This window comes from Lycium barbarum, chromosome 10 (assembly GCF_019175385.1).
Source record: "Lycium barbarum isolate Lr01 chromosome 10, ASM1917538v2, whole genome shotgun sequence".
Lineage (NCBI taxonomy): Eukaryota > Viridiplantae > Streptophyta > Magnoliopsida > Solanales > Solanaceae > Lycium > Lycium barbarum.
The window spans coordinates 13629265-13651379 of record NC_083346.1 but is presented as its reverse complement, the minus strand read 5'-3'; the positions used below and the strand labels follow the sequence as shown (position 1 = coordinate 13651379).

Genomic DNA, 22115 nt, shown 5'->3' with positions numbered 1-22115 from the left:
TGGGATCGAAATAACAGGGCGTCATGCAAAAGCTTACAATCGCAAACCTTGAATGACGATAAATTGGACAACAAAAAAAATATACTAAAAAGCATCATATTATAATATGGTTTGATCAAGTGACCTACATATTAAAAAACCTAATTTAAAAGAAAGCATTAAAAACTATGAATAGAATAATCTTCCTATACACAAGACTCTTTAGTGACTACATTGTGGATGCTATTGTGTGTTCTCTAATTATGAGAAGGAGGTCTTCAATTTATAGATATCAAAAACTTTTCTTCTAAGAAAAGGGTTACTCAAATATGGAAGATTTGCATTTTTCTTTTGGAAAAAGTAAAATCAATTATGGTAAACTCTTTGCCCTTCCATCAAGAAAAGGTAAAATCTAAATATGGTAAAAAAATCCGGGCAAAACCCTAACACAAACGAGAACTTTATTCATCCTTCCAAGTGTTGTTCAAGTATACAACTATTACATACTCCCTCTGTTCACTTTTACTTGTCCACTTTGGACTTTTCACGCTATTTAAGAAATAATAAATGGAGTACATAATTTACCAATGTACCCATATTAATTTATGCATATTTTTATTGGATTTGAAAAATGATTTGAAGTGAATAATTAATACTATCGATAAAACATGATTTTTTTTTTGTCTTATCTTGATATGTGAAAATGACAAGTAAAAATGATAATCTATTTTAGGAATAGTGGACAAGTAAAAGTGAACGCAGGGAGTACAATCCAACTATATATAGGAATACATTAAGAACACTAAAAGGTGTGTCATAAACATGGGTAATAACTATTTGGAGGTTATAGAAATAAAGTATGACAATAGTGGTCATGAAGTAATAGGGTTACTTCTACAAGAGTTATAAACATAAAATAGTGGGAGTTATACGTAGAGAAGTAATAGACATCCACACATTAATATTTTCATAACATAAATAATATCTACATTAAATTAAACTATTTAGAGATAAAATGCTCATTTTTAATAACACCATAATCATCATCTCATTATTAATCTAACTCAACTAATTCCTAGATTATAATTAGTACTCCCTCCATCCCAAAAAGATTGTTCTCTTTTGACTTGACACAAAGTTTAAGAAATAAAGGAAGACATTTGAAATGTGTGGTCCAAAATAAGTCTTAGATATTTGTGTGGCTGTAAATCATCTCATAAAGTTAAATTGTTTTTAAATATAGAAAGAGAATAATCTTTTTGGGACAGACTAAAAAGAAAAGGAGAATAATCTTTTTGGCACAGTGGGAGTATATAATTTATGCATATCTATTGTGTATGCGTAAATCAAATCTATTTTCCTTGACGGGTCTTCCTTTTTGTTAAAACTCAAAACCCACCCCCCAAAAAAACCTAGTTTTAACTTTCCTAACTAAAACAGAACTGTGCTACAGCTTCAGCCTTCTCTTTCCTCTGTTCCTATTGCTCCTCCTTTATACTTTGTCACTTGTTTGGAGGAAAAATTAGAGAGGGAATGCTGAGCCTAAGCAACACTCTCCCAACACTTTCTGCCCATAAAAGGACCACTTTTGCCTCTCAAAAGAGTACCCTTTTTGGCAGTATGGTTAAAAATCAAAGCTTTTTGTTCTCATCATCACAGCAAGTTCAGAACAGTTCTACTGTATTGTCTTGCAAAGCTTCATTGGATGTTGTAGAGGAAAAACCCAGGTGCTTGTCTCCCACCTTGCTTGATTTTTTATTTATTTATTTAGTGTATAGTTTTTAGTCTGTATAGCTGGAAATATATTTTTTTGGCTTAGTTTTGATGTGGGGTTTTCTCAAGAATCTTTAAAGTTGCCATCTTGAATGTATTAGTGGTTCGTTTTTGTACAAATTGCACATAATCGTTCTTTTCGCTTAATTTGATGTGGGGTTTGCTCAAGAATCTTTAAAGTTACCTGGTTAGTTCTTGGTACAAATTGCATATAATCGTTCTTTTCGCTTAATTTGATGTGGGGTTTGCCCAAGAATCTTTAAAGTTGCCTGGTTAGTTCTTGGTACAAATTGCATATAATCGTTCTTTTCGCTTAATTTGATGTGGGGTTTGCTCAAGTATCTTTAAAGTTGCCATCTTGAATGCATTAGTGGTTAGTTCTTGGTACAAATTGCATATAACCGTTCTTTTCGCTTAATTTGATGTGGGGTTTGCTCAAGTATCTTTCAAGTTGCCATCTTGAATGCATTAGTGGTTAGTTCTTGGTACAAATTGCATATAACCGTTCGTTTCGCTTAATTTGATGTGGGGTTTGCTCAAGTATCTTTAAAGTTGCCATCTTGAATGCATTAGTGGTTAGTTCTTGGTACAAATTGCATATAACCGTTCTTTTCGCTTAATTTGATGTGGGGTTTGCTCAAGTATCTTTCAAGTTGCCATCTTGAATGCATTAGTGGTTAGTTCTTGGTACAAATTGCATATAACCGTTCTTTTCGCTTAATTTGATGTGGGGTTTGCTCAAGTATCTTTAAAGTTGCCATCTTGAATGCATTAGTGGTTAGTTCTTGGTACAAATTGCATATAACCGTTCTTTTCGCTTAATTTGATGTGGGGTTTGCTCAAGTATCTTTAAAGTTGCCATCTTGAATGCATTAGTGGTTAGTTCTTGGTACAAATTGCATATAACCGTTCTTTTCGCTTAATTTGATGTGGGGTTTGCTCAAGTATCTTTAAAGTTGCCATCTTGAATGCATTAGTGGTTAGTTCTTGGTACAAATTGCATATAACCGTTCTTTTCGCTTAATTTGATGTGGGGTTTGCTCAAGTATCTTTCAAGTTGCCATCTTGAATGCATTAGTGGTTAGTTCTTGGTACAAATTGCATATAACCGTTCGTTTCGCTTAATTTGATGTGGGGTTTGCTCAAGTATCTTTAAAGTTGCCATCTTGAATGCATTAGTGGTTAGTTCTTGGTACAAATTGCATATAACCGTTCTTTTCGCTTAATTTGATGTGGGGTTTGCTCAAGTATCTTTAAAGTTGCCATCTTGAATGCATTAGTGGTTAGTTCTTGGTACAAATTGCATATAACCGTTCGTTTCGCTTAATTTGATGTGGGGTTTGCTCAAGTATCTTTAAAGTTGCCATCTTGAATGCATTAGTGGTTAGTTCTTGGTACAAATTGCATATAACCGTTCTTTTCGCTTAATTTGATGTGGGGTTTGCTCAAGTATCTTTAAAGTTGCCATCTTGAATGCATTAGTGGTTAGTTCTTGGTACAAATTGCATATAACCGTTCTTTTCGCTTAATTTGATGTGGGGTTTGCTCAAGTATCTTTAAAGTTGCCATCTTGAATGCATTAGTGGTTAGTTCTTGGTACAAATTGCATATAACCGTTCTTTTCGCTTAATTTGATGTGGGGTTTGCTCAAGTATCTTTAAAGTTGCCATCTTGAATGCATTAGTGGTTAGTTCTTGGTACAAATTGCATATAACCGTTCTTTTCGCTTAATTTGATGTGGGGTTTGCTCAAGTATCTTTAAAGTTGCCATCTTGAATGTATTAGTGGTAAGTTCTTGGTACAAATTGCATATAATCGTTCTTTTTGCGTAATTTTGATGTGGGGTTTGCTCAAGAATCTTTAAAGTTGCTAGTGGTTAGTTCTTGGTGAAAATTGCATATAGTATTTCTTTTCTGCTTAATTTTGATGTGGGCGTTGCTCAAGAATCTTTAAAGTTGCTAGCTTGAATGTAGGAGCGGTTAGTTCTTGGTGCAAATTGCATATAATCATTCTTTTTGCTTAATTTGATATGGGGTTTGCTTTGCTCAAGAATATCGAAAGTTGCTATCTTGAATGTATTAGTGGTTAGTTCTTGGTGAAAATTGCATATAATCGTTCTTTTTGCTTAATTTAATATGGGGTTTGCTCAAGAATGTTTAAAGTTGCTATCTTGAATGTATTAGTGGTTTGTTCTTGGTGTAAATTGCATATAATCGCTGCTGCACATTCATTTTTATGGGTTTATGGTGGGGTGGTGTTGAGCCGAGGGTCTATCGGAAACAACCTCTCCACCTATACAAGGTAGGGGTACACTCTTCCCTCCCAGACCCCACCTGGTGGGATTATACTAGGTGTGTTGTAGTTGTTGTTATGGTGGGGTGGCGCTAATTAAAATTTGGTGCTTTACTTGCTCAGCTTTTATTGGGATTTTATTGAAATTGATTTCCTATGTCTTTTTGAGATTTCATACATATTCTAGTCACTTCTTGCACTTGGAAGTTTATGCGATATTGTGCTCTTCATGAACATTGCTAAGAAAAGCTTTGTAGTTCATATTGTTTCAATGTGTAAGATAGGTGCTTTTTATATGGTTCTGTAAATTTCTAGCGCTACTTTTTTTTTTTTTAATTATTAATGGTGCTCTGTAATGTGTCAACTGTCAAATTTGATGCAGTGGTTCAGCAGTCCATGGACTATCGGAAACAGTTGTGGGTGTTTTGGGAGGAGGGCAGCTGGGTCGTATGCTGTGTGAAGCAGCATCCGAAATGGCAATCAAAGTGATTGTCTTGGACCCGATGGAGAGTTGTCCTGCTAGTGCACTAGCACATCAACACGTGGTAGGAAGCTATGATGACAGTGCCACAGTTGAAGAATTTGGGAAAAGGTTCAGTATTTACTTATCATATGTTTATGGATTTTGATTTTTCGGCAAACTTATTTGGACGTGAAAGCAGGTGTGGAGTACTAACCGTTGAGATCGAGCATGTTGACGTTGCTACACTTGAGAAGCTTGAGAAACAAGGTGTGGATTGCCAACCCAAGGCTTCTACCATTCGCATAATCCAGGTTAGCCTTTTAATATGTCTTAATTTGGATGAAAGTGAGGTCTTTGCTCTACAATGTTTAAGATTATTTCATTGGTTAACTCATTTTTTCTTGTAACAGGATAAATATCTTCAGAAGGTCCACTTTTCTCGTAACGGTATCCCACTTTCTAAGTTTATGCAGGTTTGCTTCTGGTGGCATTGCTATTTTTATTTTTCTGCCTTCTTTGATAAAATTTGATATTTTCACTTACGTGAGAAATACATCACAAGCAGATTGATAATCTTGAAGGTGCTAGAAGAGCAGGGGAACTGTTTGGTTATCCTCTTATGATAAAGAGCAGGAGGCTGGCATATGATGGACGTGGCAATGCTGTTGCTAAAAGTGAGGAGGAGCTTTCATCTGCTGTTAATGGTACTACGCCAACCTGTACAAATTCGCTATTTCTTTGCTTCTAAATTTTTATCGAGTGCGAAAATAAGGCTTTGGGAGAAGAAATGACTAGATAAATAGTTTCCATGGGTTTTCTAATTTTGTCTGTGTTTGAAATTGTTATAAGAAGCCACATGGAGGTTTATTAACACATTTATGGGCTTTATATTGAGATGATACTATCTCAGGGGTACATCATCTGCTAATAATAGTTGGAGAGCTTCTTTGGTTAAGAATCAATTTTTTGCCACTTTTTTCTCTCAATAGGAATGTATGACACCCTACTTTATTGAAGCTTAATCAGGCTGTAATAATATGTGCTTCAATTTAATTTTCAGCGCTTGGAGGATATGATCGTGGTTTATATGTTGAGAAATGGGCGCCATTTGTGAAGGTTAGAATTTGCTTCGTTATTAAACGGGTGCTCAATATGCATTTACCAATCACTTTCTACAAAAAGGAATGGAACTATATTTGTCTTTGCTTTATGCAACTATACAAGGTGTCACATTCATGTGGTGCTATTTATACCAAGACGTTATATTAGTCAGATCTCATTGCCACTATTTTTTTTTTTTGAACAGTTAACATTAATCTCATTGCCACTATCTTGAAGCTCAAAGTCAACACGACAACCACTCTCTCTTTCTTGTTTCAGAAGGCATCATTAGCTTTACATAGATATTGAAGCAGATTTTAGCCTAACTTGTAGTTCTGGACGGAAAACCTACCATCTTGCAATAAGGGTTGTTCAAGGCAAACCGAAAATTCACATCAAATTGATGGAATAAACATCAACTTGTAGCTTGATTTGAATTTGTTTGGTGCTAGTTTGGTTTGTTATATTCGTACACAAATCATTTGTGGGATTTTTTTTTTTTTTTTTGATTTAAGGATAAAATACATGTTGAAAGGGGAATACTCTTCAGATATGTCTTCTAAAAGTGAATATAAAAGTTATCCATGTTGAGTGACTATTTGCCATTAATCTAATAGTGAAAGCTTTGAGCTTAAGAAGTTTGAGAAAGAGAAGTTTGCCATATCCCTATGGTTCTGGGCTTAAGGAGTTGAGAAAGAGAAGTTTGCCATATTCCTATGGTTCTGGGCTTAAGGAGTTCGAAAATATAAGTTTGCCATTGCTACTGTTTTAGCAATCTTTTTTTGAGAAAGGTAACAATATATTAATCATTAGCACAAGGCTTGTTAATACTAGATAGGAAGTTTTCATTATACCTGACAGGGCATTTCAGATACTTGAAACATGTGTAGAAATGACCACCTTCCGCTACTGCTTAAGCAGGGATTGGCCTGTCTTTTCTAACTTCTTTTATCTTTTATTTCAGGAGCTCTCTGTGATTGTGGCGAGGGGAAGGGATAGTTCAATTGCATGTTACCCTGCTGTAGAAACTATTCACAGGTTTGATTGTCTTTCTTTGCCAATATCCTTTGTGTTAATATGACCTATTAAAAACAAATCCTTTGTGTTAATATGAACTTTTTCAGAAGTTGACTCTTGCGTAAATCCTGATTACTGGATTTTGTGTGTTGATAGGGACAACATTTGTCATATTGTAAAGTCGCCTGCTAATGTATCTTGGAAGATTATGAAGCTTGCAACAGACGTTGCACACAAAGCTGTTAGTTCATTAGAAGGTGCAGGAGTCTTCGCTGTTGAGTTGTTTTTGACAGATGATGGTCAGGTTGTCTGGCAATTTCCACACGCATTCAATATTTTTGTTTTGTTTTATAAGGAACTTTATCAGTAGTTATGTATTTACAGATATATTCAAAAGTATTCCTGTTTTTTAAACTTAACCTCTCTGTAATTGTTAGCTTTTTGCAGATTTTACTAAATGAAGTAGCTCCTCGACCTCATAATAGTGGGCATCACACCATTGAGGCTTGCTTCACTTCACAATTTGAGCAGCATTTGCGGGCTGTCGTTGGCCTTCCACTTGGTGATCCATCAATGAAAACTCCTGCTGCTGTCATGTATAACATATTGGGGGAAGATGATGTAATCTTTCTTAGTAATTCTTTTCTTTCCCTCGACAATTGACTGAGATTTAGTAAATGCTAATTACTGAATTAGTGTTTAATTGCTTTAGGAAATTTTGAAGACATGGGCGTTCTGTCTGTTCCAATATGCATTTTCACATTAGTCTCAAAAAAGTTTCATGCATTTTCACATGAATGTGCTGAAGGAGAATTGCTTTTACCATCTGTTTCCCAAATACATTTGCTTGCGTGCAACGATTGGTGTTTAAAATAATGTCGCATCTTCACAAAATTCGTTTTCATGCATTTTTAAGTTCGTATTTGTCGTTTGCATTAATACAAGTTGCATGAGCAGCAACTCTCATATGCTTGTCTGACATTGTCGTTTTGCTTCCAGGGTGAACCTGGATTTCTTTTGGCTAATCAGCTTATGGGAAGGGCATTGGGAATTCCGGGGGCATCTATTCATTGGTATGACAAGCCAGGTTGGTGGATTTGACCTCGTATAGCTGGTCTTTGTCTCCTTCATTCCTCATATACATTTTTGGATGTAACCTTAAACACACTCTTTCCCAATTTTAAAAAAAAAAAACATGCATGTATGCCACCAAACAGTAAAACTGTATGCTTCAATGATTTGAAGAGATGCGAAGGCAACGCAAGATGGGACACATCACAATAGTTGGCCCTTCTATGGGCATTGTGGAAGCGCAGCTAAGGGTGATGCTAAATGAAGAAAGTGTTCATGACCAGCCTGCAGGTTAGTTGTCGAAATGCTTTCATAAACATTTATTTCTTGCTTTCTTTGCCAGAAGAAATCTCTGTGCTTTTGTGCTATTGTGTGCAGTCAAATGGGGTATCTGGTCATGCTTCACATGATAATTGGGCTTTAAGAATGTTAAATCACAATTGAACAATAGTTCTTTTGTGTTATAGTGGTATGGTGTCGTGTTTTACAGACACAAACTAGCTTATCCAAATAAATTAGGGGACCGGTAATTTTTTTTTTTTTTTTTTTCAGTTGCAGATTATTGTTTGAATATTTACTTGAACATAATCATTCTTGTTTTTCATTCACTATGCAGTTGCACCACGTGTTGGGATCATAATGGGATCTGATTCAGATCTTCCTGTTATGAAGGATGCTGCCAAAATTTTAAAAGAGTTTGATGTGCCTGCTGAAGTATTTACCATTAACTATTTCACCTCATCTTCATCTCATTTGACGTCTTGCCTAATGTATGTATCATCACCTCCTAAGTGACCGAAGAATCTTGTAATGATGCAGGTAAAAATAGTTTCAGCTCATCGTACACCTGAGATGATGTTTTCTTATGCTTTGTCTGCACGGGAACGTGGTATCCAAGTAATAATTGCAGGGGCTGGTGGTGCCGCCCACTTACCTGGTTGGTTGTCTTAGCCTACAAAATAACTTACCCTGTTGTAGGTCTTCTAGTGCACACTAAATGTGGCCTTTTTGCTTGGGCAGGAATGGTTGCTGCATTGACTCCGCTACCTGTTATTGGTGTTCCAGTACGGGCTTCCACATTAGATGGACTTGACTCCCTATTGTCCATTGTTCAGGTACTTTTGGTCTCTACTCTAGAATAATACTCTCTCCGTCCCAATTTATGTGACAGCCTTTCCTTTTTAATCAATCCCAAAAAGAATGACACCTTTCTAAATTTAGTAACAATTTAAGTTTAAACTTCCCATTTTAGCTTTTAAAGATGACTTATAGCCACACAAGTATCTATAGCTTATTTGAGACCACAAGTTCCAAAAGTCTTCCTTTCATTTCTTAAACTCCGTGCCTTCCTTTCATTTCTTAAACTCCGTGCCCGGTCAAACACCTTCAATAAATTGGGACTGAGGGAGTAGTATTCAGTCATATCAAACTCAGTAGTTATGGGGGTCTAATATCTTTTATAAGCTCAATGACATTGTGGGCCAGCTAGCTGGAAACATACATAAGAAAAAGGGAAAAGGGTCAAAAATACCCCTCTACTTGGGAAAAGGGCTAAAAATATCCTCCATTACAAATTTGGGGCAAAAATACCCCTCCCGTCATTAAAGTTTTCAAATATATCCCTGTATTAACGGAAATCCCCAACGTAACCCGATTTCATTTTTAAATCCGCTCCATTTAAACCCGATCCAACTAAATAAAAAACCCATATGGTTACCCGCTTCTGTGCCTAGTGGCTCTAGATGTAGGACTCGGGAATAAGTTGGTTGCATATGGGTTTTTTATGTAGTTGGGTCAGGTTTACGTAAAGCGGGTTTAAAAATGAAATTGGGTTATGTTGCTGATTTCCGTTAAGACGGGGGTATATTTGAAAACTTTAATGACGGGAGGGGTATTTTTGACCCAAATTTGTAATGGAGGATATTTTTAGCTCTTTTCCCAAAGTAGAGGGGCATTTTTGACCCTTTTCCCTAAGAAAAATTAATAATGATAACAATTTAGGCTTTTGAGTTCAGAGAGAGAGAGAAACAAGAGATAAGAATTGCAAAGAATAACGTGTGGTGTGTTATTTAGAGGACCAAAGTGTCGTTATCATTAAATATCTTGTTAAAAACAGATATATGTACATTCTTAGTTGGACTAGTGCTCAAGTACAATAACGACAATTACGCTTCAATCCAAGCTAGTTGGTCAGCTACATGAATCCTCACAGTCCGTTTCGCTCCACTTGGAGTGAATTGCCTAGTTTTTTCTTCGACAGAGCTCTATGCTTTACTGTAATATTACACCTTGGACTCATGAATGGAACTGTCTCACAGCTTGATTTTGCCTAAAATTTCTCCTGGTAGTGGCAATCCGCCCTGACCTATTAAAGGCCTAATTTTTTTTTTTTAAAATGCTTCAGAAGTAAATTTTATCTTTGTTCCTTTTCTCTTTAAATGCAACCTTGCTCTTATGGGAGTGGTATTTTCGGGCAAATATTTTTAGTTGCTTGTGTAATCAAGCAGGCTTAAAAGTGACAACTTGGTGATTGGGGATGTTTCTTATCAGTTTTATTCATAAGGCTTGTAAGACATTTTAGGTCATAGCAGTTGACAGATCATGGTTTCTCATTTATGTAGATGCCAAGAGGGGTCCCAGTTGCAACGGTTGCAATCAACAATGCGACAAATGCTGGTCTGCTGGCAGTAAGATTGTTAGGGATCAGCGACATAAAGTTGCAAGCTAGGTAATGAAACCTTCCTCTCATTATTTCCTGTAAAAACTTCTTCCCTTCCCCCTTTTCCCACCTCCTATTTATAGTCATTAGAAGAAAAATGGAAAGAACTTAAATATTATTTTTTTTCTTGTAAAGAGTAAGTCATTTTTTTCTTGTAAAGAGTAAGTCAGAGATTATCTTTCCTTATCCTTCGAAACAAAAAATAAATAAATGAGCAAGTATGAGATGTCAGTAAATGGAAGAATGAAAGAGTTCAAGATTCTTTTTCCAATGGAAGTAACAACATTATTATGTTCCAAGGCTAGTAGCTCTTTTTACCCAAAAAGGTTTTTTTCTTTGCTCGACCCGGTTGGAATTATGAGAATGACTTGGAATTTAATGATCCTTGCAGGATGTCCCAGTACCAAGAAGACAGAAGAGATGAGGTTTTGGTCAAGGGGGAAAGACTAGAAAAAGTTGGCTTTGAAGAGTATCTGAACTCTTAAACTATCGCTCGGGGTTGTATAATCTATCAAATGCTGATTAAGTGTGGAGAATATAGGTTGTTTAAGAAGAGAATCGTTTCAGCACCAGCTGTTTCTAACGTGCACTAAAGTGTACCAGCACAATGTTACCTTCATTGTACAATAGTTGATATTTAGATAGCATAAGCACAAGCAGTAGTCAGCAGTGTGTTATATTCGTGTTCGGGAGAAAATGCATTTTTGAGGCAGGTGAGCAAAGGCATGATGCAAGATTATTTTTGAACAAGCTTTCTACTTGGAATCTTGTTAAAGATTTGTTCTTTCTTTATCCTTTTAATTCTAATTTGAATTTGAGAGGTCACAAGATTGTTATTGTTCAAAACTGAACTACTGCCCCTGTTCTGCAGACTATTTTAATCTGCTTTGAAATTTAAAAGGATGACAATTGCCATTTCTGATATATGAGATTAAGGAAGAATATTGAGTTTTTGCTGCATTCTTACATGCTACCTAATTAACACCACCCTACTTTCTGGGGCTCCTTCCAGTTAATTTATAATAACCAGAGATCATTGCATAATTCAAGAATTCCTTAATAGTGAGCTATGTGTAGCTTAAGCCGTCTTCACATGTTTTTAAATGTACAACAAGGTCTATAGTACTTCCAAGATCACATCAAAACAGAAGTGATTTAGGCTCTGCTCAAGTCATATCCGCCAACTATATTTGTTTAGTTTGTTTTATAAAATCAAATAATTAAGTTAATGTTAAGTCGACATAGAAGATAATTTCCAACATTTCCTGCCCGTCTAGGGGCAAATATACTTTGCATACAATGCTTCATGTATACTCACTATTTGCAGTGAACTCTATCGACTTAAAATCTTAAATTCATCTCTATGCCTTGCGTTCCTAGGTATTTTCATCTTAGTTGGTGGGTTAACAACATTTGCAAGATCTTCCATCATATCTCCTCAGCTTTGTGAATTATACCGACTACGTTCTGCTGAGTTAATTTTATGAACGTTCTTGTTTTTGCCTGTCCTAAGCTATTCTTCCACGTATGTAACACTTGTGAGTTGTGTCTCCGTAGATACGTTCTTGTTTACTTGAATTTTATCTGATGAAACTCTATTTTACTTCGCGGCCTTTGTTTTAGCTTTATTTCATCTCTAACATTGAGGTTGTGCTTGACAGTTTGCCTAGCAACTTAGCAATGACCACCAAACTTCTACTTGAAATCTAGAACTTCCGCTGTTTTGCTTCATTTTGCTGTGTTTAGAGTTTCGCTCTTCTACTATCTATCTGGTCGTGTAATCGTGTTGAATGCTGATGGACTGCAGAGACGAACTTTTATTTTGATTACATGTTGCCCAACATATTGGACCTTCCCCTCCGTCTCAATTTATGTGACACCATCTGACTTGACACGGAGTTTAAGAAAGAATGGAGACTTTTAAAATTTATGGTCCAAAACAAGTCTTAGATATTTGTGTTGTTGTGTAAATCATTTCATAAAATTAAATTATTTCCAAATATAGAGAGGTGATATTTTTTTTAGACAGACTAAAAAGAAAAATATGTCACATAAATTGGGACAAAGGAACTAGTCCCTGGATCGACGTGCATGTACCTCGTCGAGAGGCGCTAGCACATTCTGAGTCTTACTACTATGCATGAGTAACATAATATGATTCAATAGTAACATCTTATGACAATGCTGCAAGTGGAAAAACAACCATAACTCAGTCCTTTCGGTGTGGATAGGAGTTAATCAATAAAAAGACGTTCATGTCAATATCTAAAGCTATTTGTTTGGATTGCGACAAAAATACATAAAAATAAAAAACATCAACAAATGCAGTAAAATACAAACACTGATGAAATCCCACAAACAGACATAATAGCCATCGGGGTGAATTATTGCTCCATAAATTATGCAAGCTCTAAGCCTCTAACAATAACAAAAGTCACAAAAATCATCACGGATACCAAATAAGTCCGCTAGCATCTTATTTATTTTAATTGCTTTCACTAATGTTTATTAAGGAACACTAGTCAACCAACTTGAACCAAAAGAAGAAGTAACACCTCAAGGGTCCGATACTCAACAAACAGATTGATAGATAATTTAGACGCGAAGGAAGGATCTTTCCCTAGATTTTATTAGAAACACTAGATAACCAACTTGAACTAAATCTTAGACATTCAATATAAACAAACAAAAAAAATAGTTTACCTAACTAGACCCAAATTAAGAATACCCCATGAATTTTGTGGCCAAGACTTCTCTTTAGCCTTCATCAACAAAACTCTAGTCCAAGCAATCCAACCTTCCCAAGACATTCTCTTATCCCATGGACTCCCCCATTCCAATATAAGTCTTAACCCCTTTTCAGCTTCTTTTTCTGCCTCTTCAAACTTCCCTTTACTTAAATAAATCTGTCCCAATACAACATGTGGCTCTCCCACAAAAGAATTCTTCTCAACACTTTTCAATAACTTCTCCTCAGCCCAATCTAAACCTCTATTAGACCCTTCACAAACACCTTCCCAATATAACTCTCTTGCCTCTTTTTGCTCTTGTGCATCCAAAACTCTTGTACAATTTTCAAACACTGGTGGTATTACAAGCTCAATTTCTTCATCTCTCCCTTCTACAATCCCATTTTCGCCATTTTTCTTCCATTTTTCAATCATAATCTCTTCTTCTCTGACTATTAAACTGTAAATAGCTCCCATTCTTGAAACAGAATTCATCCATAGCCCTGGTTTTCCATCACCAGGCCATAGAGTTATTTGAGAATTGTTTCCAGTAAATTCCAACCTACCATTGGTGTTATCAAACAATAAATCCTGAAAATTAAACAGTTGATCACTAAAATCAGCCATTGTCATGAGGAGAAACACAGCTATTAATCTCCTGGAAACCAACACATCTTCCCCTGTCTTAATATGCTTCACTGTTATACCTGTTATGGAATCCAAGAGATTAGGGAGAAAATTAGATAGAGAGAATGAATGAAAACTCGTTGTATTGATTCTTGCATTAAATATGCTATTTTCCTTATAAATATTATTCCCAACTGTACCAATTTATGTAATACTTTTCGTTTTCCAAGATTCAAACTGCAAAAACTTTAATTTAATCAACATTTTAAGACGTATTCGTTCACCAAATTGATATGAAAAAAGCCTCAAATATATAAATTTTAATCTTAAAATATTAAATTAATCTAATTAAATCCAATATAATTATAAGTCAAATTGACTCTCAAAAAGCGAAAAATATAACTTAGATCTGAGACTCTGAAGGAAAAAAAATATGTAAAATATTCCTAGACTAAAAAAGAAAGTAAGAATTTCTATGTAATTCATAAAGTAAAGTAAATTGTAACAATACCGTTTTCCGGCAAAATTGACTGCAATTTCTTCCTCCAGGCTTCATCTTCATTAAACAAACTCTTTTCCTTAGCATTTTTTACCGAAATTTCAGAAATCTTAAGGTGTTCAATAAGTTCCAAATCACTATACTTAAACAACAAGTCATCATGGATCAAAGGCTGCCTAGGGACAATACAGAAAAGATGAATTAACCTCTCAGCATCATCACCAACATGAGCACGTACAGTTTCACGACCAGTATTAGGATCAAAGATAGCAAGATTAACATAGGAGTTAGAGTAAGCTGAATGAAAAAGACCACAAAGACAAACAGAATCTGGTGCTTTCCATATTTTAAGAATCTTGTAAATATCGATTAAGTGGTCGAGAAAGCTGCCATGTTTGTGCCAACATTCACCAGCGCCAACGGAACGTAAGACTGTGATGAGAGTTGGGAGATTTTTGTCGATGGATTCGAGTTCACCACGAAGGAAAGGACGGCATGATTCAAGAAGAGTATGGAGATATGGGTTTGAGGTTGAAGATAGAGAAGGTAGTGATGAAGGCATTTTCTTGGTTGTGTGGAGAAAACAATTGAAGGACACAACTATATGGACTATATGTTGAATTTATGGGATTAGCATATGTAGGATGAGACGTATAATAGTAGGAGTTTGATTAGTAGAATTTATCATTGTATAGATGATTGTTAAAGATAAGGATAAGGAACTTAAATAAAAGGAGTGGGGGTAGTATATACAAGTTGACAAGAGGTGGACTGGGTAAATATTATTTTCACGGAAAAATTCATACGATAAAAGGGCCAAAAATGTCTGTGGACTATCTCAAAAAATCTAAATATATCTTTTATCCACTCGCCACTTTTATGGTTCACTTTTACCCTTAAAACAAACAAAACTCTTTTTTATTTTATTTTTGAATTAAATTTTAAGAATCTTGAAAATACCGATTAAGTGGCCGAGGAAGCTGCCATGTTTGTGCCAACGGAACGTAAGACTGTGATGAGAGTAGGGAGATGTTTGTCGATGGATTCGAGTTCTCCACGGAGGAAAGGACGGCATGATTCAAGAAGGGCATGGAGATATGGGTTGAGGTTGGAGATAGAGAAGAAGGGAGTGATGAAGATTGTTTGATTGTGTGGAGAAAACTATGAAATAATGGAAGGATTTGGCTAGGGTTATGTGGTAGCTATATTGGATTAGCATGCAAAATGAGACGTATTAGAGGTCGTTTGGTACGCGGCAAAATTATCCCGGTATTATAATATGGGTCTAATTTATCCCATTCAAAAGGTGGGACAAAATAATTTAAGGTTAATGGGATATCCTATTTTTAAGATTGTGTGCTTCATTTTATACTCTGTTTGATAAAAGGGATAAATTTATATCTTCCATCAAATATGATACAAAATAAGTGCTGGAATATCCCAGCTTATACCATGCACGAAACATACACCAAATTGATTATTGTGACTTGTCATTATAAAACTACTCCTTTTGTTTCAATTTAAGTGTTTTAATTTGACTTGATACAAAATTTAAAAAAAAAAAAAAAAACTTTGGGGCATATCAAAAAGGAAGTAAAACACTTAGATTGAAACTGAGGGAGTAGTTTTTTGTTTTTGGTAATTAGTGGAGTATTATATATCCTATTAATTTTATAAGTAATATGGTACCTACTACTTTTGTTAAATGTTTTAGGAAAATTGGTAGTAGTACTTTTTTAGATTTACAAATAATTAAATTTCTAGAAGGGTATGGAGATATGGGGGTGAGGTGGGAGAGAGAAAAGTGAGAGATGACGGCATTTCCTTGAATTGTGTGGAGAAAACTATGGATGGACCCCAATCATATGGACTATATATGTTGAATTTATGGGATTAGTTAGCGTGTAGGATGAGACGAATAATAGTTGTGAGTTTGCTTAGAATTTATCGTTGTATAGATGATTGTTTAAAGATCTGAATAATAGGAGTGTGGGAGTATTCTAACTATTTAGAAGAGCCGGTTGGAATGCTTTTTCGTCGTCCAACCTGCTCCTTTTCGTCGTTCATTGTCCATTCCAAGTTAAAAAAAAAATATGGGCCCCATATATATTAAAAAATAACAATTAATATAAAAAAAAATTGAGCTCCATATTAAACACCAATCAGTATTAAAAAAAAAGAGAAGAAAAAAAGTGGAACCCACCACATTTAAACTCACAGAAAAAAAAATGGACCCCATATTAATAAAATCAAGCAAAAAAAAAAAAAGTAAATCCCATATTAAAAAAATAAACAATGTTAAAAAAAAAGGTGCTTAGAAATCAAACAATTAAATCAATAATAATGGATTCATTGCCACATGCATATCAACCTATTAGTGGGAGCAAATGAAATTATTGTAAGCAACATACTTAAAATACTTATATATTAAAATAAGATAGAATTTAATTACTTTTTCATTTTTTCTTTACTCTAATAAATGTGAAAAGAGATTAATGTCATAAAAGAAAAAATACTATTACATGGAGATCAAATAATTAATAAGGTAAATTAGTGAAATTATAATTTTAATTGACGTTTCCTTTGTGAATTGTGAATTATACCGACTACGTTCTGTTGAGTGAATTTTATGCGTTGGGAGGTCGGAACGTTCTTGTTTTTGCCTGTCCTAAGCTATTCTTCCATGTATGTAACACTTATGTCTCCATAGATACGTTCTTGATTACTGTAAATTTTATCTGATGAAACTCGTTTTACTTTGCTGCCTTTGTTTTAGCTTTATTTGATCTCTAACATTAAGGTTATGTTTCACAGTTTGCCTAACAACTTAGCAATGACCACCAAACTTCTACTTGAAATCTAGAACTTGTGCTGTTTTGCTTAGTGTTTGGAGTTTCGCTCTTTTGCTATCTATCTTGTCGTGTTGACTGTTGCTGGACTGCAGAGACAAATTTTTATTTAATTACATGCTGCCCAACATATTGGACCTTTGGTGATATTTAGTACTCCCTCCGTCTCAGTTTATGTGGCACCATCTGACTTAGCACTGGATTTTAAGAAAGAAATGAAAGATTTTTGAAATTAGTGTTCTAAAACAAGTCTTAGATATTTGTGGTCGTAAATCATTTTATAAAATTAAATTATTTCTAAATATAGAAAGGTGATATTTTTTTTAGACAGATTAAAAAAAAAAGTGTGTCATGCAACAAAGGAAGTACTAGTCTCTGGGTCGACGTGCATGTACCTCGTCGGGAGGCGCTAGCACATTCTGAGTCTGACTACTATGCATGAGTTACATAATATGGTTCAATATTTTCTACCTTCAGTTTTATTTGTCCACTATATTAAAAATAGTTATCTAATTTTACTTGTCCACCTTAGAAAATCAAGAGATAATTTATAACATTTTTCCTATTTTATCCTTAGTATTACTAAGTCAAAATTTTGAATTTCTTTTTCCAACACTTTGAAATTATACTAGTCAAACTTAGCTTAATATGAAAATTTTGGCTCCAAACTAACTTTTTACGGGGAATATGTGAATTGTTGGAGCACATTACTTAATTAGTTAGCTGCACATTTTTATTTTGTAAGCTTTAATTGATTTTAATCATTAGGTAATTAGCAATTATTAGGGTAATATGGTAAACTTTTTATTTTATTTTTAGCTCCTTAATAGACATGTCAAGTTAATATGTGACAAGTAAAACTGGACGGAGGGAATAACACCTTATGACGATGCTTCAAGCGGAAAAAAACCATAACTCAGTTCTTTCGGTGTAGATAGGAGTTATATCTAGGAGTTAATCAAAAATGGGAAGACGTTGATTTCAGTATCTAAAGCTATTTGTTTGGATTGCGACAAAAATACATTAAAAAAAGAAAAGAAACGTCAACAAATACAGTAAAATACAAACACTGATGAAATCCCACAAACAGACATAATAGCCATCGTGGTGAATTATTGCTGTAATAAAAGTCACAAAAATCATGATGGATACCAAATAAGTCCGATAGCATCTTATTTATTTTAATTGCTTTCACTAATGTTTATTAAGGAACACTAGTCAACCAACTTGAACCAAAAGAAGAAGTCACACCTCAAGGGTCCGATACTCAACAAACAGATTGATAGATAATTTAGAAGCGAAGGAAGGATCTTTCCCTAGATTTTATTAGAAACACTAGACAACCAACTTGAACTAAAACTTAGACATTCAATATAAACAAACAAAAAAAAAAAAGTTTACCTAACTAGACCTAAATTAAGAATACCCCATGAATTTTGTGGCCAAGACTTCTCTTTAGCCTTCATCAACAAAACTCTAGTCCAAGCAATCCAACCTTCCCAAGACATTCTCTTATCCCATGGACTCCCCCATTCCAATATAAGTCTTAACCCCTTTTCAGCTTCTTTTTTTGCCTCTTCAAACTTCCCTTTACTTAAATAAATCTGTCCCAATACAACATGTGGCTCTCCCACAAAAGAATTCTTCTCAACACTTTTCAATAACTTCTCCTCAGCCCAATCTAAACCTCTATTAGACCCTTCACAAACACCTTCCCAATACAACTCTCTTGCCTCTTTTTGCTCTTGTGCATCCAAAACTCTTGTACAATTTTCAAACACTGGTGGTATTACAAGCTCAATTTCTTCATCTCTTCCTTCTACAATCCCATTTTCGCCGTTTTTCTTTCGTTTTTCAATCATAATCTCTTCTTCTCGGACTATTAAACTGTAAATAGCTCCCATTCTTGAAACAGAATTCATCCATAGCCCTGGTTTTCCATCACCAGGCCATAGAGTTATTTGAGAATTGTTTCCAGTACATTCCAACCTACCATTGGAGTTATCAAACAATAAATCCTGAAAATTAAACAGTTGATCACTAAAATCAGCCATTGTCATGACCAGAAACACAGCTACCAATCTCCTGGAAACCAACACATCTTCCCCTGTCTTAATATGCTTCACTGTTATACCTGTTATGGAATCCAAGAGATTATGGAGAAAATCAGATAGAGAGAGTGAATGAAAACTCGTTGTAATGATTCTTGCATTAAATATACTATCTTCCTTATAAATATTACTCCCAACTGTACCAATTTATGTAATACTTTTCGTTTCAAGATTCAAATCGCAAGAACTTTGACCAATATTTCAAGAAGTATTTGTGCATCAAATTGATATGAGAAAAATTCCAACTTATACTACTTTTCATATAGTTTTTTTCAATATATAAATTTTAATTTTAAAATATTAAATTAATCTAATTTAATCCAATATTAGTCAAATTGACTCTCAAAAAGTAAAAAATATAACTAGATCTGAGACTCTGAAGGAAAAAAATATATTCTAAATTATTCCTACACTAAAAAAGAAAGTAAAAATTTCTATGTAACTCATAAAGTAAAGGAAAGTAAATTATAACAATACCGTTTTCCGGCAAAATTGACTGCAATTTCTTCCTCCAGGCTTCATCTTCATTAAACAAACTCTTTTCCTTAGCATTTTTTACCGAAATTTCAGAAACCTTAAGGTGTTCAATAAGTTCCAAATCACTATACTTAAACAACAAGTCATCATGGATCAAAGGCTGCCTAGGGACAATACAGAAAAGATGAATTAACCTCTCAGCATCATCACCAGCATGAGCACGTACAGTTTCACGACCAGTATTAGGATCAAAGATAGCAAGATTAACAATGGAGTTAGAGTAAGCTGAATGAAAAAGACCACAAAGACAAACAGAATCTGGTGCTTTCCATATTTTAAGAATCTTGTAAACATCGATTAAGTGGTCGAGAAAGCTGCCATGTTTGTGCCAACATTCACCAGCGCCAACGGAACGTAAGACTGTGATGAGAGTTGGGAGATTTTTGTCGATGGATTCGAGTTCACCACGAAGGAAAGGACGGCATGATTCAAGAAGAGTATGGAGATGTGGGTTTGAGGTTGAAGATAGAGAAGGTAGTGATGAAGGCATTTTCTTGATTGTGTGGAGAAAACAATTGAAGGACACAACTACATGGACTATATGTTGAATTTATGGGATTAGCATATGTAGGATGAGACGTATAATAGTAGGAGTTTGATTAGTAGAATTTATCATTGTATAGATGATTGTTAAAGATACGGATAAGGAACTTAAATAAAAGGAGTGGGGGTAGTATATACAAGTTGACGAGAGGGGGACTGTACAAACATTATTTTCACGTAAAAGTTCATACGGTAAAAGGGCCAAAATTGTCTGTGGACTATCTCAAAAAATCTAAATATATCTTTTATCCACTTATCTTTCCGCCACTTTTATGGTTCACTTTTACCCTTAAAACTAACAAAATTCTTTTTTATTTCATTTTTGAGTTAAATTTTAAGAATCTTGGAAATATCGATTAAGTGGTCGAGGAAGCTGCCATGTTTGTGCCAACGGAACGTAAGACTGTGATGAGAGTAGGGAGATGTTTGTCGATGGATTCGAGTTCTCCACGGAGGAAAGGACGGCATGATTCAAGAAGGGCATGGAGATATGGGTTTGAGGTTGGAGATAGAGAAGAAGGGAGTGATGAAGATTGTTTGATTGTGTGGAGAAAACTATGGAATAATGGAAGGATTTGGCAAGGGTTATGTGGTGGCTATATTGGATTAGCATGCAGAATGAGACGTGTTAGTGGTCGTTTGGTACGTGGCAAAATTATCCCGGTATTATAATATGGGTCTAATTTATCCCATTCAAAAGGTGGGACAAAATAATTTAAGGTTAATGGGATATCCCATTTTTAAGATTGTGCTTCATTTTATACTCTGTTTGATAAAAGGGATAAATTTATACCTTCCATCAAATATGATACAAAATAAGTGCTGGAATATCCCAGCTTATACCATACACGAAACATACACCAAATTGATTATTGTGACTTGTCATTATAAAACTACTCCTTTTGTTTCAATTTAAGTGTTTTAATTTGACTTGATACAATTTTTTTTTTAAAAAAAAACTTTGGGGCATATCAAAAAGGAAGTAAGACACTTAAATTGAAACTGAGGGAGTAATTTTTTGTTTTTGGTAATTAGTGGAGTATTAGATATCCAATTAATTTTATAAGTAATATGGTACCTACTACTTTTGTTAAATGTTTTAGGAAAATTGGTAGTAGTACTTTTTTAGATTTACAAATAATTAAATTTCTAGAAGGGTATGGAGATATGGGGGTGAGGTGGGAGAGAGAAAAGTGAGGGATGACGCCATTTTCTTGAATTGTGTGGAGAAAACTATGGATGGATGATGAGTCGTGAAATTACGGGATATTCGATGCTAATTCCTTAAGCTTTTGTGACTCTTTAAGCACTTTTGTTGTTACTTTTCGTGTATTTATGTCGTTTTGTAGGATAAGATGTCCGAAGAGCATAACAGAGCAAAATGGACCAAAATGGAGCAAAATAGAGCAAAACAAGCCAAAGTAAAAGAAGCGTGACCTGCGAGTCGCAGGTCACACATGCGAGCTGCATGTTCTGCAGCAAGTTTGTACAGAGATTTTGGAAATTTGAAGAAATTGGATGCAGCATCTGCGAGCATCACCTGCGAGACGCATCCATTACCGCATGTGCTGCAAGTCATCTTTGTACATTGCAAGACCTGCGAGAGTTTTGTACAACTTGCGAATCGCAGGTTGAACATGCGATACAACCTGCGAGACGCACGTTGCGCACGCAGGTGTATTTTTTGTATAATATTGGTGCTCTATTCAGTGTTATGTGATTTAAAAGTGATCGGAAGAAATCAAGTGCAAACAAAGTCAAAAAAAGGCCAAACTGGACAGATTTGCAAAAACTGTCAAAACTGG

At 34.9% G+C, this 22115-nt stretch overlaps 3 protein-coding genes across 4 annotated transcripts; 1 reads left to right on the top strand and 2 right to left on the bottom strand.

Moving 5' to 3' along the window:
- Positions 1-1383: 1383 nt before the first annotated feature.
- On the top strand, positions 1384-11357 carry LOC132614254 (phosphoribosylaminoimidazole carboxylase, chloroplastic). Of its 2 annotated transcripts, XM_060328667.1 has the most exons (16): positions 1384-1706; positions 4427-4636; positions 4707-4818; positions 4918-4980; positions 5073-5211; positions 5568-5623; positions 6573-6646; positions 6782-6929; positions 7073-7246; positions 7625-7712; positions 7871-7987; positions 8313-8410; positions 8516-8633; positions 8717-8811; positions 10318-10424; positions 10807-11357. In XM_060328667.1, the coding sequence occupies exons 1-16, from the start codon at positions 1513-1515 to the stop codon at positions 10898-10900; spliced, it is 1887 nt and encodes a 628-aa protein (XP_060184650.1). In that variant the 5' UTR covers positions 1384-1512; the 3' UTR covers positions 10901-11357. The 2 variants fall into 2 exon arrangements, with proteins under 2 accessions (XP_060184650.1, XP_060184651.1); XM_060328668.1 differs by lacking the exons at positions 1384-1706; positions 4427-4636; positions 4707-4818; ... (2 more) ...; positions 5568-5623; positions 6573-6646 and having other exon boundaries at positions 6788-6929; positions 7063-7246.
- Positions 11358-12849: 1492 nt separating this feature from the next.
- Positions 12850-14972, bottom strand: LOC132614132 (uncharacterized). Its single transcript, XM_060328499.1, has 2 exons — positions 14283-14972; positions 12850-13851 (listed from the first exon to the last, which is right to left on the bottom strand). The coding sequence occupies exons 1-2, from the start codon at positions 14830-14832 to the stop codon at positions 13115-13117; spliced, it is 1287 nt and encodes a 428-aa protein (XP_060184482.1). The 5' UTR covers positions 14833-14972; the 3' UTR covers positions 12850-13114.
- Positions 14973-18266: 3294 nt separating this feature from the next.
- On the bottom strand, positions 18267-20385 carry LOC132614789 (uncharacterized). The gene is made up of 2 exons (XM_060329317.1): positions 19708-20385; positions 18267-19253 (listed from the first exon to the last, which is right to left on the bottom strand). Exons 1-2 carry the CDS (start codon positions 20255-20257, stop codon positions 18517-18519), a joined length of 1287 nt encoding a protein of 428 aa, XP_060185300.1. The 5' UTR covers positions 20258-20385; the 3' UTR covers positions 18267-18516.
- Positions 20386-22115: the final 1730 nt, after the last annotated feature.

Coding starts and splice junctions, on each gene's coding strand:
- LOC132614254 (XM_060328667.1), top strand. CDS start 1,513: ATGCTGAGCCTAAGCAACACTCTCCCAACACTTTCTGCCCATAAAAGG. Junction 5,212..5,567: donor GCTTTCATCTGCTGTTAATG/GTACTACGCCAA, acceptor TTTAATTTTCAG/CGCTTGGAGGATATGATCGT. Junction 8,634..8,716: donor TGGTGCCGCCCACTTACCTG/GTTGGTTGTCTT, acceptor TTGCTTGGGCAG/GAATGGTTGCTGCATTGACT.
- LOC132614132 (XM_060328499.1), bottom strand. CDS start 14,832: ATGCCTTCATCACTACCTTCTCTATCTTCAACCTCAAACCCATATCTC. Junction 13,852..14,282: donor GTCAATTTTGCCGGAAAACG/GTATTGTTACAA, acceptor ATTCCATAACAG/GTATAACAGTGAAGCATATT.
- LOC132614789 (XM_060329317.1), bottom strand. CDS start 20,257: ATGCCTTCATCACTACCTTCTCTATCTTCAACCTCAAACCCACATCTC. Junction 19,254..19,707: donor GTCAATTTTGCCGGAAAACG/GTATTGTTATAA, acceptor ATTCCATAACAG/GTATAACAGTGAAGCATATT.